This window comes from Cynocephalus volans, chromosome 11, assembly GCF_027409185.1.
Source record: "Cynocephalus volans isolate mCynVol1 chromosome 11, mCynVol1.pri, whole genome shotgun sequence".
NCBI classification, from domain to species: domain Eukaryota; kingdom Metazoa; phylum Chordata; class Mammalia; order Dermoptera; family Cynocephalidae; genus Cynocephalus; species Cynocephalus volans.
In genome coordinates this window covers 114,558,229-114,571,549 of record NC_084470.1, presented here as the reverse complement: position 1 = coordinate 114,571,549, position 13,321 = coordinate 114,558,229, and the positions used below count along the sequence as shown (strand labels likewise).

The window sequence follows — 13,321 nt, the reverse complement described above, 5'->3', positions numbered from 1 at the left end:
CACCACTTACCAGCTGTGTGACTTAAGGAGAGTTACTCAACCTCTCTCCACCTCACTTCCATCACTTATAAAGCAGGGATAAGAACAGTACCTACTTCACAGAGGTTTCGTGAGAATTAAATAAACTGAATACATAAAAGCACTAGAACTGTCCTGGCAGAAGGTAAGTACTGTGTGTTTGCTGCTGCCGCCGCTGCTGCTGCCGCTGCTGCTGGCATCACTGCTGTGACTGTTACTAGAGTTCGGGCAGTTCCAAGGCTAGGTTCTAGAAGCGCTTCACTCCCAAGCCTGCATCCAGGTTCCTCGTCTTCCTCTGTAAGAGATGAGGACATCTTCTCTAAGCACTTCCCTAGAAAAGTCCTATCCCCAAAGACAGACAGCTGTCAAACTCCTCTCTGAAAGTCTGAATTGAATTCTTTTCTTTAAGTTTGCAACTTTCTCCCTCATATCTAGGACATGGTACAATGTTTGATAAAATAATGACAGTAATTAAGTAAGAAAAGCATACATTCCTCATTCTAGATTCCTTACAAGGCATATTCATTCTCAAGAAAACTGCAGGCAGACACAACATTTTGGCATGTCATGTACTAAGACTTAATGAGAAAAACAGGGCGATAAAGAAGGTGGAGTATGGGTGGTGGCCACGGCACGGTACGCCTGCAGCGACGGAATGGTAATGCACGCTACACAGAGAAGCGCTCAGCTGCTAGATCAAAATATTTGAGGATTTTACTCTTAAGACCTTGTGATCAAAATTTCAGAAGTGTACCCATCCGTTCATCCAGCATGGTTTCCTGAGAGCCCACTAAATGCTGGGCACTGAGGAGTGTGCTAAGGATACAGTGTTAGACACAGTCTCTGCCCTCAAAGAGTTTATATTCTGGGGGATGTGACTGTTGCCATGGAAAGCACAGGTTCCATGAGGTGAGGATTACACCACCTCCATTTTACAGAGGAGGAAACTAAGGCAGAGTGAGGTTCAATATGAAGTGAGGCCAGGATTCAAACCAAGGCAGTCTGGCTCCAGGTCTGTGCCCTCCGCACAATGCCCTGTGACAGCTGACCAGTACCTTCCATTTGAAGGTGACCTGGTGTTTCCTACATCAGACTGCTGCTTATACCAAATGCCTTCAGTCAAAGAGCTCACCAGTAGTATGGGAACTGAAGAAAAGTCTTCCACACAGGGAGAAAATGGAGAAGAGGACAGACGGATGGTCCCTGAAGTAAAAATAAATCCAGGAAGCAAAATGTAATAAATAGCAGTCCATAAAATTTGCCTCAATATTCCCGTTCCACTTTGCTCTATGGACAGCTATGTGTGGAGAAAACGATAAGGGGATTTTAAAACAGGAATGTCGGGAGAAGGAAAATATGTTTCCTGAGTCTGCAGAGATGGGACTGAGAGAGAGCAGGGTGGACTAAGGGATATATCCACAGATGTGAGAGTGCAAACGTCCAGCCCTGGAAGCTGCACGGCCATTTCATGAGTAAGAGCTCTGCTGGGGTGAGGACAGGCACACTGGGCGGGTCCGGGGACCCCCATGCTCCCATTTTGAAACCCATGCCTCCCACATGTCATCACCCACTCCTACCACCCTCCCCTCCTGCCACCACCCACCCTATCTGGCCTTTCTTCACCAGGAAATTAAAAACAAGCGCATGGTGTGATTTGTACTCTTGTATGTACAAGAGTGATTATTAGCTGATATTTTCATGTCTACAGTATGTCTGTTCTGTACTCAGCACTTTGGGATGTGATCTCACCTCACCCTCGTGACAGCCCAGTGAGGCAAGGACCACGATTAGCCCTATTTTAATATCTCAGAAACTGAGGCATAAGGAGGTTAGTGGCAGGGGTGGGGGGGGACACTTTAGCACCAGGATACTGGTGGTCAGCCCCACCCAATGTGGCTGGGGGTAACGGAAAGATATAAGGGGAAGGAATCATCGTTATCATATTGTGACAAGGTTCGGTTCCTAGTCTTTCATCCAACAGATGAGGAAACCGAGACAAAAGTGACATGGCAGGAGGGCAGAGCCCATAACTTTTCTACCACAGTCTCTATGTCTGAATCATCACATCTCATATTCGGAGCTGAAATGGAACCTTTCCTCAGCTACTCCCATCATTGTCACTGTTTCCCCAACCTGGCCCACCAGCAGATGGACCTCTCAGTTACCTCTGGCTTTGTTTGATTTTCAAGCCCCCCAAAAAGTAAGCTGCCACCTCCTGAGGACCTATGATACACCAGGCTCAGTCAATCCTCATGTCATCTCTATGAGGCAAATACTGTTATTATCCCCATTTTAGTGATGGAAAGGTTGGCCCAGAGAACTTATTTGTCCAAAGTCACACAAAAGTAGCAAGCTATTAGGCACTAGGCTGCCTCCGAAAATAAACGAACTCTTATTAACAACACCTATCCCACCTCTTCTCCTTTATGTTTACCCTACCCCCACTTTCCACCCAACGATGCTGTTAGAAAGGGTGTGTATTTCACCAACTCCATGCCTGCCATCCTGCAGTGCAACTGGAGGTTAACCATGATTCAAAAGCAGGACGAATGCAAAGCTAGCAGTTTTTAGAGCTGGTTTTATCATCTGCCACACGCCTGAACCAACTTTCCACCTAGAGATCTAATTTTTTTCTTCTGACCTAACAGCCCATGCAACTGATGCCCCACTGAGAGAAGGGGCTCAGGCTTCACCCCATCTCCAGCCTAAAGAAGCACCATATATTACGGTCTGGCAGACACCAACAGTACCTGGATTCCTCTGGGATAAGCAGTGATATATGAGTGTGGATGTGAAGACCTGAGAGAATCATAATTCAAGAAATGCAGAGGGAAAGCTGTGCAAAATTCCTGAGATAACTGAAATTGACCCATAACTCACCAGCCACCATGGGAAATCCTATCAGGGGAACATGATCAGATTTCTAATTTGGAACCTCAGACATGTAATGTCATCTTTAATGACTCTTGGCAAAAAATGCTCGTTACAGATCTCAGCTCATCTAAATTAAAATATGAAACCTGAAAACTAAGCAGAAAATTCTCAATTTCTCAAGTCCATATGACCACAGAGAAATCATGCAAGTGGGAATACACACACTCCTTTGGGTTTTGTTACACTTGCAAATATTTGAGCAGGAATTACATGAAAGAGAAGGGCTAGCAGAGTGGGAAAGAAAAAAAAAAAAAGCATCAGGTCCTAACTTTCAGGTTTGGGCCATCTGGGTGAATAGCAATTTTTCATGGTCAATTTAAACTATCATGTCAAGGAAGATTATCTCTCTGCTGGTGGCCAATTTCATCTGTTCTGTGACACAGAGCTCAGATTCCTCTGATAGGGCCAGGTGCTGGTTTTGAGTCTTCTCTCAATGCTAAGTGGACTGAAAGTGCAGTCAGTCAGCATGGTGTTCAGGTGTGCAAAGATACAAATTCACCTCTCATCATTGGTTCTAAACCCCATCCAGTGTGGATTTTCTAGAAGCTCAGGTAACCATTAAACAAGCTCCAGAGATTGTTCTTAAAATTTCTTTCCTCTCCTTCCCATCCACCCTGCCCTGTGTCACCACACCAATGGCTGCCATGGCCCAGCAGAATAAGTTCCATCACCAGCTCTCACATCTGCTTGAGAATTAACTCTTCTCAGACCTAAATCCAGGAAGTGGGCGCCATTCCCTATCTGTAGCAATACCGTTACAGATGGCCCAGAAATATTAATGTAAAGTTAGTTGTTGATAGAAATTACAAATACAGAACTTATATTCTCTTAACATGCATTCTTAAAGAGAAAAGTTAGAGAATGGGGACTGGGACTGGGACCAGGACCAGTGTCACAGTTATGCTACCAGATACTGAACATGAAACATGCTCCTCCTAAGGATGAAGGAGCATCTGCAAACAGCACAGAAAGCTACACTTTCTATTCTTTTTTCAATTACAAAACTACTTCTGAGCTTACGTTGTGCACCATAGCTTACAGAGTTAACCTCCACTCTTAAATTCAACTACGTAATATGGAATAGCCAGTGTATAAAGACCCAACTGTTTCTAAGTATAACTAGCAAACTGGAAAACCGTTGCAGAAATTTAAAAATAAAAACATCGAGGGCAAAACCTACACCCATGCATGCTAAAGAAGCTAGGATAAGAGTCCGTGTCACTCCCAGGAAAGGCCCTGTTTATTTCATCACATGCCCTTGTAATCACCTCTTTTTAGAACCACATCACTCTAAAGGGCCACCCTAGAGCTTCCCTCCTCCTCAGAGTAACTTCATTATTACTCTCTTTCCCACATTTGTCTTAAAACTTTAACTGGGAGGGAGGAGAGAGTGTTTCAACAGCCTGGGGTCTAATATATTTTAGTCTAGTCCTAATCAAGACAATGACAAAGCTCTTGACAGACATGTTCTCTCCACCTCTGCAGTTTCTATAGAACTGAGGGTCTTTCTTGGCCTCCCACCCCAAACAGTTAAATAAAATAAAGGACAAAAAGACAACCATTCTGAGTGTGAAATATAGTCTAAATGTCTAAACTGCTTCTTATGACAATCGGTGGGTTGGTGTTAATGCACAAGGAGCCTGGAGCCAGCGTGCCTGCCCAGGAGTCATGGTTTTTTATTATGCCAGCCAACACTGGAGAAGCCTTTTAGGAGAATGTGCTTCCCGAGAGACACATTAATGCAAGCATTCACACTGAGTAGGCAGAGGACCCATGCTAAGCTCACATCAGACACTTGTGACGTGTCCTCAAATCATGCTGGGCCCTGACTCACTGATTCAGTAAATTATTCCTATGACTAGGTTAAGAGTTATCAGGGCCTTCCAACCAGGCTCACCGTTTGAACGAGAGCACTCCCTGGCCTCCAAGTTAGAGAGAGCCCCTTTGCTAGCTCTCACCAATCTTGCCATTGAACAGGGCACCTGTGGTATTCAATGAAGTAATTAAGGACAAATCAAAGCAATTACTCGACATCCCTTACAATAACCATATGAAATTTCTAACCCCAAGAAGAAAAATGAGCCAAAAATAAAATGTATTTAAAGAGACTTAGATAAATTCAGCCTCTATGACAAGTTACTATGGAAAACCAGGATATTGAGTGCTATCCACCTCCTTTTGAGTCGCAACGTTAGATATGGCAATATTCACCGAGTTCTTCCCCTACCCATGTCTTGGGTCTTCTCCCTACAGAGATGAAACAGAAGACTGAGTGAGCCATGTGAATGAACCAGTATGGTGATTCTGAGCAGGGCCAGGACTAGGGAGAGGCAAACGAGGTACCTAGAGAGTGAACTCTGAGTAAGTACTGACTCCCATGTTGTGCCAGTGCTGACCCTGAGGTCCTTACATTAGTTCCACAATTGCAAAAGCTATCCTGTCACTTGTTACACACTGAAGGAGTTAAGAAAAACACAGCAAAACGTGAGTCCATCTGGAAAACAACAATCAGAAGTGGCAGTGGGATCGAGGGATCTTTTGAAACAAAGGTTCCAAGCCAGCCATAAGGGTATGGGACAAAATCAAGAATAGTTAGAAAATTCAGAAACAGCACTGTCTATCCATGTGCACCAAGCATAGAAATAATATAAAGGTAAAAGCTAGTATTTGTAAACATCTACTATGTGCCAGCTGCTCCAAATGTGTTAGCTTATTTAATCCTCAAAACAACTCTTGGAGACTGGTATCACCATTACCATTACCGTTTAAGAATAAGAAACCAAACAGAGAGACTAGATAGATTTAGTAAACTGACCCAGATCTGAGAACCAGTAAACAGCAGCACCGGACTATACTATTATCCTTTTTTTTTTTTTTTTTTTTTTTTTTTTTTAAATCAACAGTCTCACATATACAGATGTCATTTTAAAGAAAAACAGAAAACAATAAAATAATCAATACATAGTGGCATGCCCTAAGTTAGTAAGAAACCACTTCAAACATAATCCTTTGTGTACTGGTACACAGATGTGGCAAGAAACTTTCTTATCTCACCTGTTTTCATAGCCTGATAATAATTTTGAGAGGTCCAGAAAGCATGCATCATCATCCTGTCAGTGGGATAAAGAAACTGAAAAGGTGCCAGATGTGGCTTGAGGGAGGGGCAGAGAAAGACGGCAGCCAACCCTTTGAAGCCAGTCATCATGGCTCCTCCCCCTGGAATCCCTGAAGGACTTTAGTAAGCCAGGTGACTGACCTCCACATCCCCGTGAAACTGAACATGGTGCTCACACAGCGAGGGAGGGGCGGTGGTGTGAGTCCATCCAGGCGCATGAGCAGAGCTGGGACGCCAAAGAGCACCAAGTACTTCACATAGAAAAACAGCACTTGGGCCAGCGCCAGTCCTCCTGAAAGGCAGAAGGACCCATTAGACACATGAACAGAAGTAGAGCCGTCTCCCCAGAGGGATGCGACGTCCCAGGAGCTGTATCACCTGCCCTGCTTCTCCACCCACCCCCGTCCTTCCCCTCAACTCAACACATGTAAAGAAGTATCCCACACTGGTTTTATTCGATGACATTTTTTTTGATTAACAAATATTGAAATCTCCTTCATTACTGTGACGGGCAACAGAACCTCTTAGCAGTCATGCCTTCACAGATAGTAAAAAGAGGAAATTCCTAAAAAACAAATATTGCATTTTAAAACTACAAGGGTAGTTCAAAAAATTCATGGAAAGATTTGTATTATCTTTTAATTCTATTTTTCCACAAATGTTTTGAAGTACCCTCATATTAGAAAGGGGAAATCCTTCCCAAATCCTTTCAAAGCCTACATGAGTTCACACACACTAGGATGGCTAGAATCAGAAAGTCAGAAGTCAACAAGTGTTGGTGAAAATGTAGAGAAATGAAAACCATCACACACAGCAGGTAAGATGTAAAATGATGCAGCTGCTGAAGGAAAACAATCTGGTGATTCTTCAAATGATTGAACATGGAGTTACCATGTGACCCAGCAATTCCACTCTTTGGTATATACCCAAGAAAAATGGAAGCATGTTTACACAGAAACTTATGCCTAGGTGTTCATGGCAGCATTATGCACAATAGCAAAAAGATGGAAACTACACAAATGTCCATCAACAGAAGAAGAGATAAACAAAAGGTGTCTATCCATGCAATGCAATATTTTTCTGCCGTAAGACATGAAGTACCGATACATGCCACAACATAGACAAACCTTGAAAGCATTATGTTAAGTGAAAGAAGCCAGTCACAAAAGACCACATATTATTATATGATTCCATTCATATGAAAGTCCAGAATGGGGAAACCTACAGAGACAGGAAGTACACTAGTGATTGCTTAGTGCTTGCAGGGGCAGGGAGGAGATGGTAACTAAAAGGTAGGGCTTCTTTTGAGGTAACAAACATGTTCTAAAATTGGCAGTTGATGATGATTGCACACATTTGTAAATATATTAAAAGCCACTGAATTGTACACTTAAAAGGAGTGAATTGTATGGTATGTTAACTACATCCCAATAAGGCTCTTCAAAAAATGAGCAAAAACCCCTACATGAGAATCCTGAATGAGGGAAGCAGGCCGTGGCACCAGGTGTGACGAGAGGCCTGAGGCTGTGGTCCCCACAGGACTCCACCTGTCCCTACTGGGTGCAACCCGCAGTTCCGGCTGGGTCTTAGGATGCTCTGTCAACTCCCACCTTCCTTGGGCTTCCTGGCCAGCCACTTCAACTTTGTCACCCTGGAAAGCAGGTGAAGGGACGGGGCTTCACGCTGACTAGACACCATCCACGCTGGCCTCGGCAACAGGTAAGAAGGTGAGGCAGGTCTGCCAGAGCAGAGCCCACAAGGAGAAAGCCAACAGCAAAGTGGATGGAAGCCCAGGAGAAGATGACCCAGTGGCCACGTGCCATCCAACCTCAAGACCAACTTCCCCTGTGCACAGGGAAATACTGCAGGACTTATGGGTGTAATGATCAGGTTACCTTCTGGGATATTTTGAAGGAAATAACTGAGCTAAAGAGGTACTAGCAGAAAATAGTCCTGCCTCTCTATCCTGATGCTGCACAACGATCTTTGAAAGGATGTCACCACCATGGAGTATGTGGCTATAAATGGTAAACTTGTGCCAGAAGATACACACAAGCCATTTTCTGAATATACAGTTTAGGTGATGGCAGATGGTAGGTCACATGTGAAAGCTATATGTCCTACAATGAGAAAACCCCAGGAATCACTGTGTCTTGTTCCCATGAAGGAGTAATCAAACAGGTTCTTCTTTTGGAAACAAGACCAAAGTCATAGCTGCTGAAAGGGCTGGGTACAAACTTTCGGCATTCTTGGATGTGTCTGAGAAGACTCAAGAAAAAAGCTGATATATATATTCTTACATGTGTCCTAACAATACCATCTTAAAAGCACTCAGGGGGGATGTGACCACTGACAGGTGAAGAAATCAGTTGGCTGAGGTGGCAATGAGGGGGGCTCTAAAATAGTCCAAAATAAACCAGCAGGTTCTGGTCAGAAAAATTCCAGAGCTAGAGATAGCAGGACGTGAGTAAGAATGACTGATTAAAGGATACAATGTTTCTAGGGCTGAAAACGATCAGCCCGAAGAAGTGAAGGTGTCAAAGGACCCATGAAAGGCTATGCATGGTGAAGGCCACCCCCAGCTCCTGTGCATCAGAAGCATCACAGAGACCCTTTTCCCTGTGAACAGGATGCCAGATCAGGAAGAATGGATTGCTTCATGTCTCAAGCACTGCCTTTATTTTTTGACACTATTTTTGTACAGCTGTCATACCCAAGGCACATGAATTAAAATCCCTAGCCGAGTCTACATTTTTAGAAGCCACCATTTGCACAAAATCTTCACCATTTGTTAGTACCTTCATAAATAACTGGGCTAAAGAAAGGGCTGATTTTGTGTAGATGTTTAATATAACTCTATGGCTAAATCTAACTTTAGAAAAGATAATTGGGGTTTATTTTTTGTTGTTGTTGTTGTTTTAATCCAATATGGATGGAAAGCACAAGAAGCCACACATTTATTAATATGCAACAAATGCTCCATTTCCTGTACTGAATATTTCTTACAGATTAAAATGCAAAAGGCTTCAACAGATTTTTTTCTTTGAAATTTTAATAACTGGTTCACAAGCTTATAGAAAAAACTCATTATTTTAAAAGCATTATAATTATAATTTCTGTATTAATTTCTTTAATTGCGTTTGCACCTGTGGGTTTAACTATTCTTCTGTCTTCCTGTTGGTTTTCATTATCCCTATGAAAGATGCATGTCTCATTCTTTTTTCCTCTTGACCTAAAAATCAGTCTTTCCCTTGCAAGATCTGGTCTAAGGTTTCAGGGTTGACCCTAAAGATTTCACTACATTTCCTCAGGCATCCAATAGACCAGAAGTCAACATAAGAATATAAATGACTCTACTCTGATTGAAAGTTACTGGAGGCAGGGAAGGGAGAGGGGAAGTGAGAGGCTGGTTAATGGATACAAAAATTACAGAAAAAATAAGTTCTGTTAGTATACACTCTACCCAGGAATTTGCAATTAATGATTTACTGCATATTACCAAATGACTAGAAGAGAGGAGATAAAATGTGCACATCACAAGAAATGATTAAGTTTCACAATGATGAATATGCTAATTACACTTCACACATTATATACATGTATTGAAACATTACCCTGTACCTCACATTGTATACATGTATTGAAATACAACTCTTTACCCCATATATATGTATAATCAATATGTTTTAATAAGAAATTAATTAAAAATGAGTAAATAAAGGCATCTGCCTATCAGCATGAAGCTTTAAATATAGCAAAAAACAAAAAAGTTACTTGACATATATAAATTGAATTGCTTTTATTATTTTCCAAAATATATAAAAGTTGCCTATTCTTCAATACTAAATAAAATTTCAATGCTAAATAAAATTTTGCTGGGTTTATATTTAAAAGATATTCTCAATTAGCAAGAGTTATGATTGATTTTACCTATGCTAATCCCTTCTCCCCCTAAAGGCCATACATGGTATTATCCTCTCCTTTGACATTCATTTGTTCAACAGGCAGGTAGTGAGTGCATGACTACTGCAACCACTAGTTACCTATTATGAGAAACAGCAGAGGTCAAATCGGGTGGCACCCACGGTCAGTTTCATTACAGTCTCATACATCCTTCCGTTTTGCCACCCAGTGTTTTCTTCTCCCTTTGCGCCCTACTCCACCTTCTTCTCTTGGCAAAATCCTATCTATCCTTTAGATCCCAGCTCAGATATGGACTCATCTCATTGATTTAACACATATTGACCACTGACTCTTGCCCTTATAGAGTATTACAGCCTCTTAAAGAGATAGAAAAGAATGTAAATCAGCAGTGGGACTAAAACCCACACAACTAGGACAGGCAGTAACGTGAACACAGTGACTCAGACACCATTCACTTTACATTTAACAAATATTCATTGTGTACTTATGTGCCAAGCATGACTCTAGGTGCTTGGCATACCCCAGTGGATATTCCTGCTTTCGTGGCGCTTACACCCTCGTAGGAGTCAACAAGAAATAGGCCTAAAAAAAATAATAAATTCTATATTAATACTAAGTTAAAAAGTATGACAAATCTATTATTTCCCAATAATGGCTGCAACTCTACCTTCCATCCCACATACTCTTCTGCAATGAGATCTTGCCACTCTCCCATCAAAAGTAAATCTGGGCAGGTCCTAGGTCTATTGACCAATAGACATAAAGAAGTGATGGTGTTCCAGGTCCAAGTGTGCCCTACCTCTGGCCTGGTACCTTCTGCTTCCTGCTCCTTGAAACTCTCATCCTTATTCTTATGATCTGTTCTGGGATTACCACATCAGACCATAGTTGCACACACATGTACCTATCCTACTAACCTTTTATTTCTTAAACTAAGTGATGGATAAACAAGTGTTCACTATACCTTATGACCTTTTATATGTCTCAAATATATGTGTGCGTGCATGTAAAATATACTCATATAGTCTTAGTTGTATGGGAAAGTTCACCAACAACCTAGTTTCTGAGTATATGGCATAATAACAGCTACTGATTACTAAGCACTCCATATACCAAGCAACATGCACCATCATATTTAATGTTCACAATATAACCCCCGTGGTAAGTGCTACTATTACCACCATTTACAGATAGGAACCTCGACACAGAAAAGTTACGAAATCTGCCTAGGATCACTGCGGTGCCACTGCTAATGTCTGGAATCCTGTCAACATCACCAATTGTAGCACTCTTATTCCTGTTCGTGACACCAATTGTAAAGCTAGGTGACCACGACAGTTGTCAGGCTCTTTTACCTGCCAGTAATCCTGCACCAACTGGGCTGACTGTCGAGCTCGGGCTAGGTCTGGAGCTCCCAGACCCCTCAAACCCATTCACAGACTGAGTCACAAACCCTTCATATACCAGGCTGGGTCCCCAGACCCCTCATGCCAGGCTGGATCAGCAGACCCCTCACACACAGGTCTATGAGCTAGGTAACTGGCCAAAAGGTCCTTGGAGCCATAGGTTGGAAAGCATGGCTGTGCCGGGCGGACGCCCGAGGCTGATGCCCACGGCTGACACCCACCCACCTGCTTCACTCAAACTCCCTCACACCTCACACCCCGCCCCCAAGAACACAAGAATAGCAACAAAACTAAAAAGATACATTGACAGACATGCGCACTAACCACACACACACACACACACACACACACACACACACACACACACACCCACACCCACACACACTCTCTCTCTCTCTCTCTCTCTGCTTATGAAGAATGCTGAACCACACCCAGCTGGACCTGAAGTGAGGCCCTGACCTCACACACAAGTAAGTAGCAGCGTTGGGACTTGAATCTGGCCAGCTGCCTCAAAGCTACCACGTTTACTAGATCCACATACAACTCTGAGGCCGGACATGTGACAAAGCCCAGGTGAAGCCAACCAGATGACAGGGCAACCAGGGAGCTGTTAAAGGGAGGTGGAGGAGGTTGTTTCAAGCAGAAGAAAGGAGAATGTGGAGAAAGATCTCTGACAGTCCTCAGAAAAGCCAGCCTCGAGGAGTCCACTGTGAGCAAAGGCCTCTAAGAGCGCATGAGGCGGTGGTCGACGTGGAGCAAGTCCAGGTGAGCAGATCAGCTGTTTCTGAGTTGTTGCAAGCGATCTAATACCAGGTGAAAGAGGCAGAAGCACAATGTGAGATGCCTTAGTAAGCTAGGAAGGGCAGGTGATGTGAAGGACAGGGACAGACAGGCACTTTGTGTGCCGAGGACCAACAAGCTCAGGAAGCCTTTCAGCTGCCCCTGGGTCAAGGGCGATCCCAGTCCAGGTCAAAAGAGTCATCTTCTCAGCCTGATGAAGTCAGTCACAAAAGGGGCCTAAGACGGCTAGCCCCTGGGCCTCCTCACCCGCTGTCCTCCCACCTTGCTTTGTCCCCAAGTGACAGGAAACAATGATCAGGAGAAGGGGCTCTGGGCCCAGCAGCCATGAACTAAATTTCTCCCAGGCAACTGTCCTTTTCTCACACTCCTAACACCAGACTGGTCCTCTCAGGGTCAAATATAAGTGCTTATTCACTCCGAAACCCAGAGGAAATTTACCTCCCCAAGTGCTTCATCTCTGGACACATTAGACATGGGGAAATCTAGTTTTGAAAACCTTTATAAGGGTTTAAACCACCAAGATGTCTCTCTTCAAAGAACGGTTGTGAGGCTGGTGTAAAAAAGTTACCTAGGTAGGATAGTAAATCCTATTTCCCCATCCTCTCTAATTATAAATCGTTAATGCCTTGGGGAAAATGGTTGTGAGCCACCATACACCACACTTAAGATCAAAATTATAATTGTCCAGTAAAAACATAGAAATATATCTTCACAAAACAGATCTTAAAAACTGAACTATTCCAGAAGCATTTTTACATGGCAAAATAAATTTTAAAAAAGTTTTTTTTGAGACCTGACTACAGTAGAATAACAGCACAGACATGCTGAATTAAGGGTTTAAGTCTACAAAGACCCCTCCCCCATCTTCATCATGACACCACCAACTGTCACCAGCCTGTACTTGATCCAGAAACTGTCAGGGAATAAGATAAGACCCCACACAGCAGAAGCAAAGTAACCACACACACACACAGCAATGCAAGACTAAATTAAGTAATACGGGGAAAGAAGGAGCTTTATACAGGGCCGGGTGGCCTGAAAATTCTGAAAAGCAAATTTTCAGGTAGAGACTATGACTCACTTTGCCTAGAAGTGCTCTGTAAAATCTGTGTGCAAAACGAAC

The 13,321-nt window shown here is 43.0% G+C and overlaps 1 protein-coding gene across 9 annotated transcripts in view; it reads right to left on the bottom strand.

The window, feature by feature from the left end:
- The window catches only part of HHAT (hedgehog acyltransferase), a 321,836-nt gene that overhangs the window by 199,544 nt on the left and 108,971 nt on the right, over window positions 1-13,321 (bottom strand). For all 9 annotated transcript variants that reach the window (XM_063114373.1, XM_063114372.1, XM_063114371.1 and 6 more), the window contains one exon: window positions 6,209-6,359. In XM_063114373.1, coding sequence (XP_062970443.1) covers window positions 6,209-6,359 — 151 coding nt within the window. The remainder of the gene's footprint in view (window positions 1-6,208; window positions 6,360-13,321) is intronic.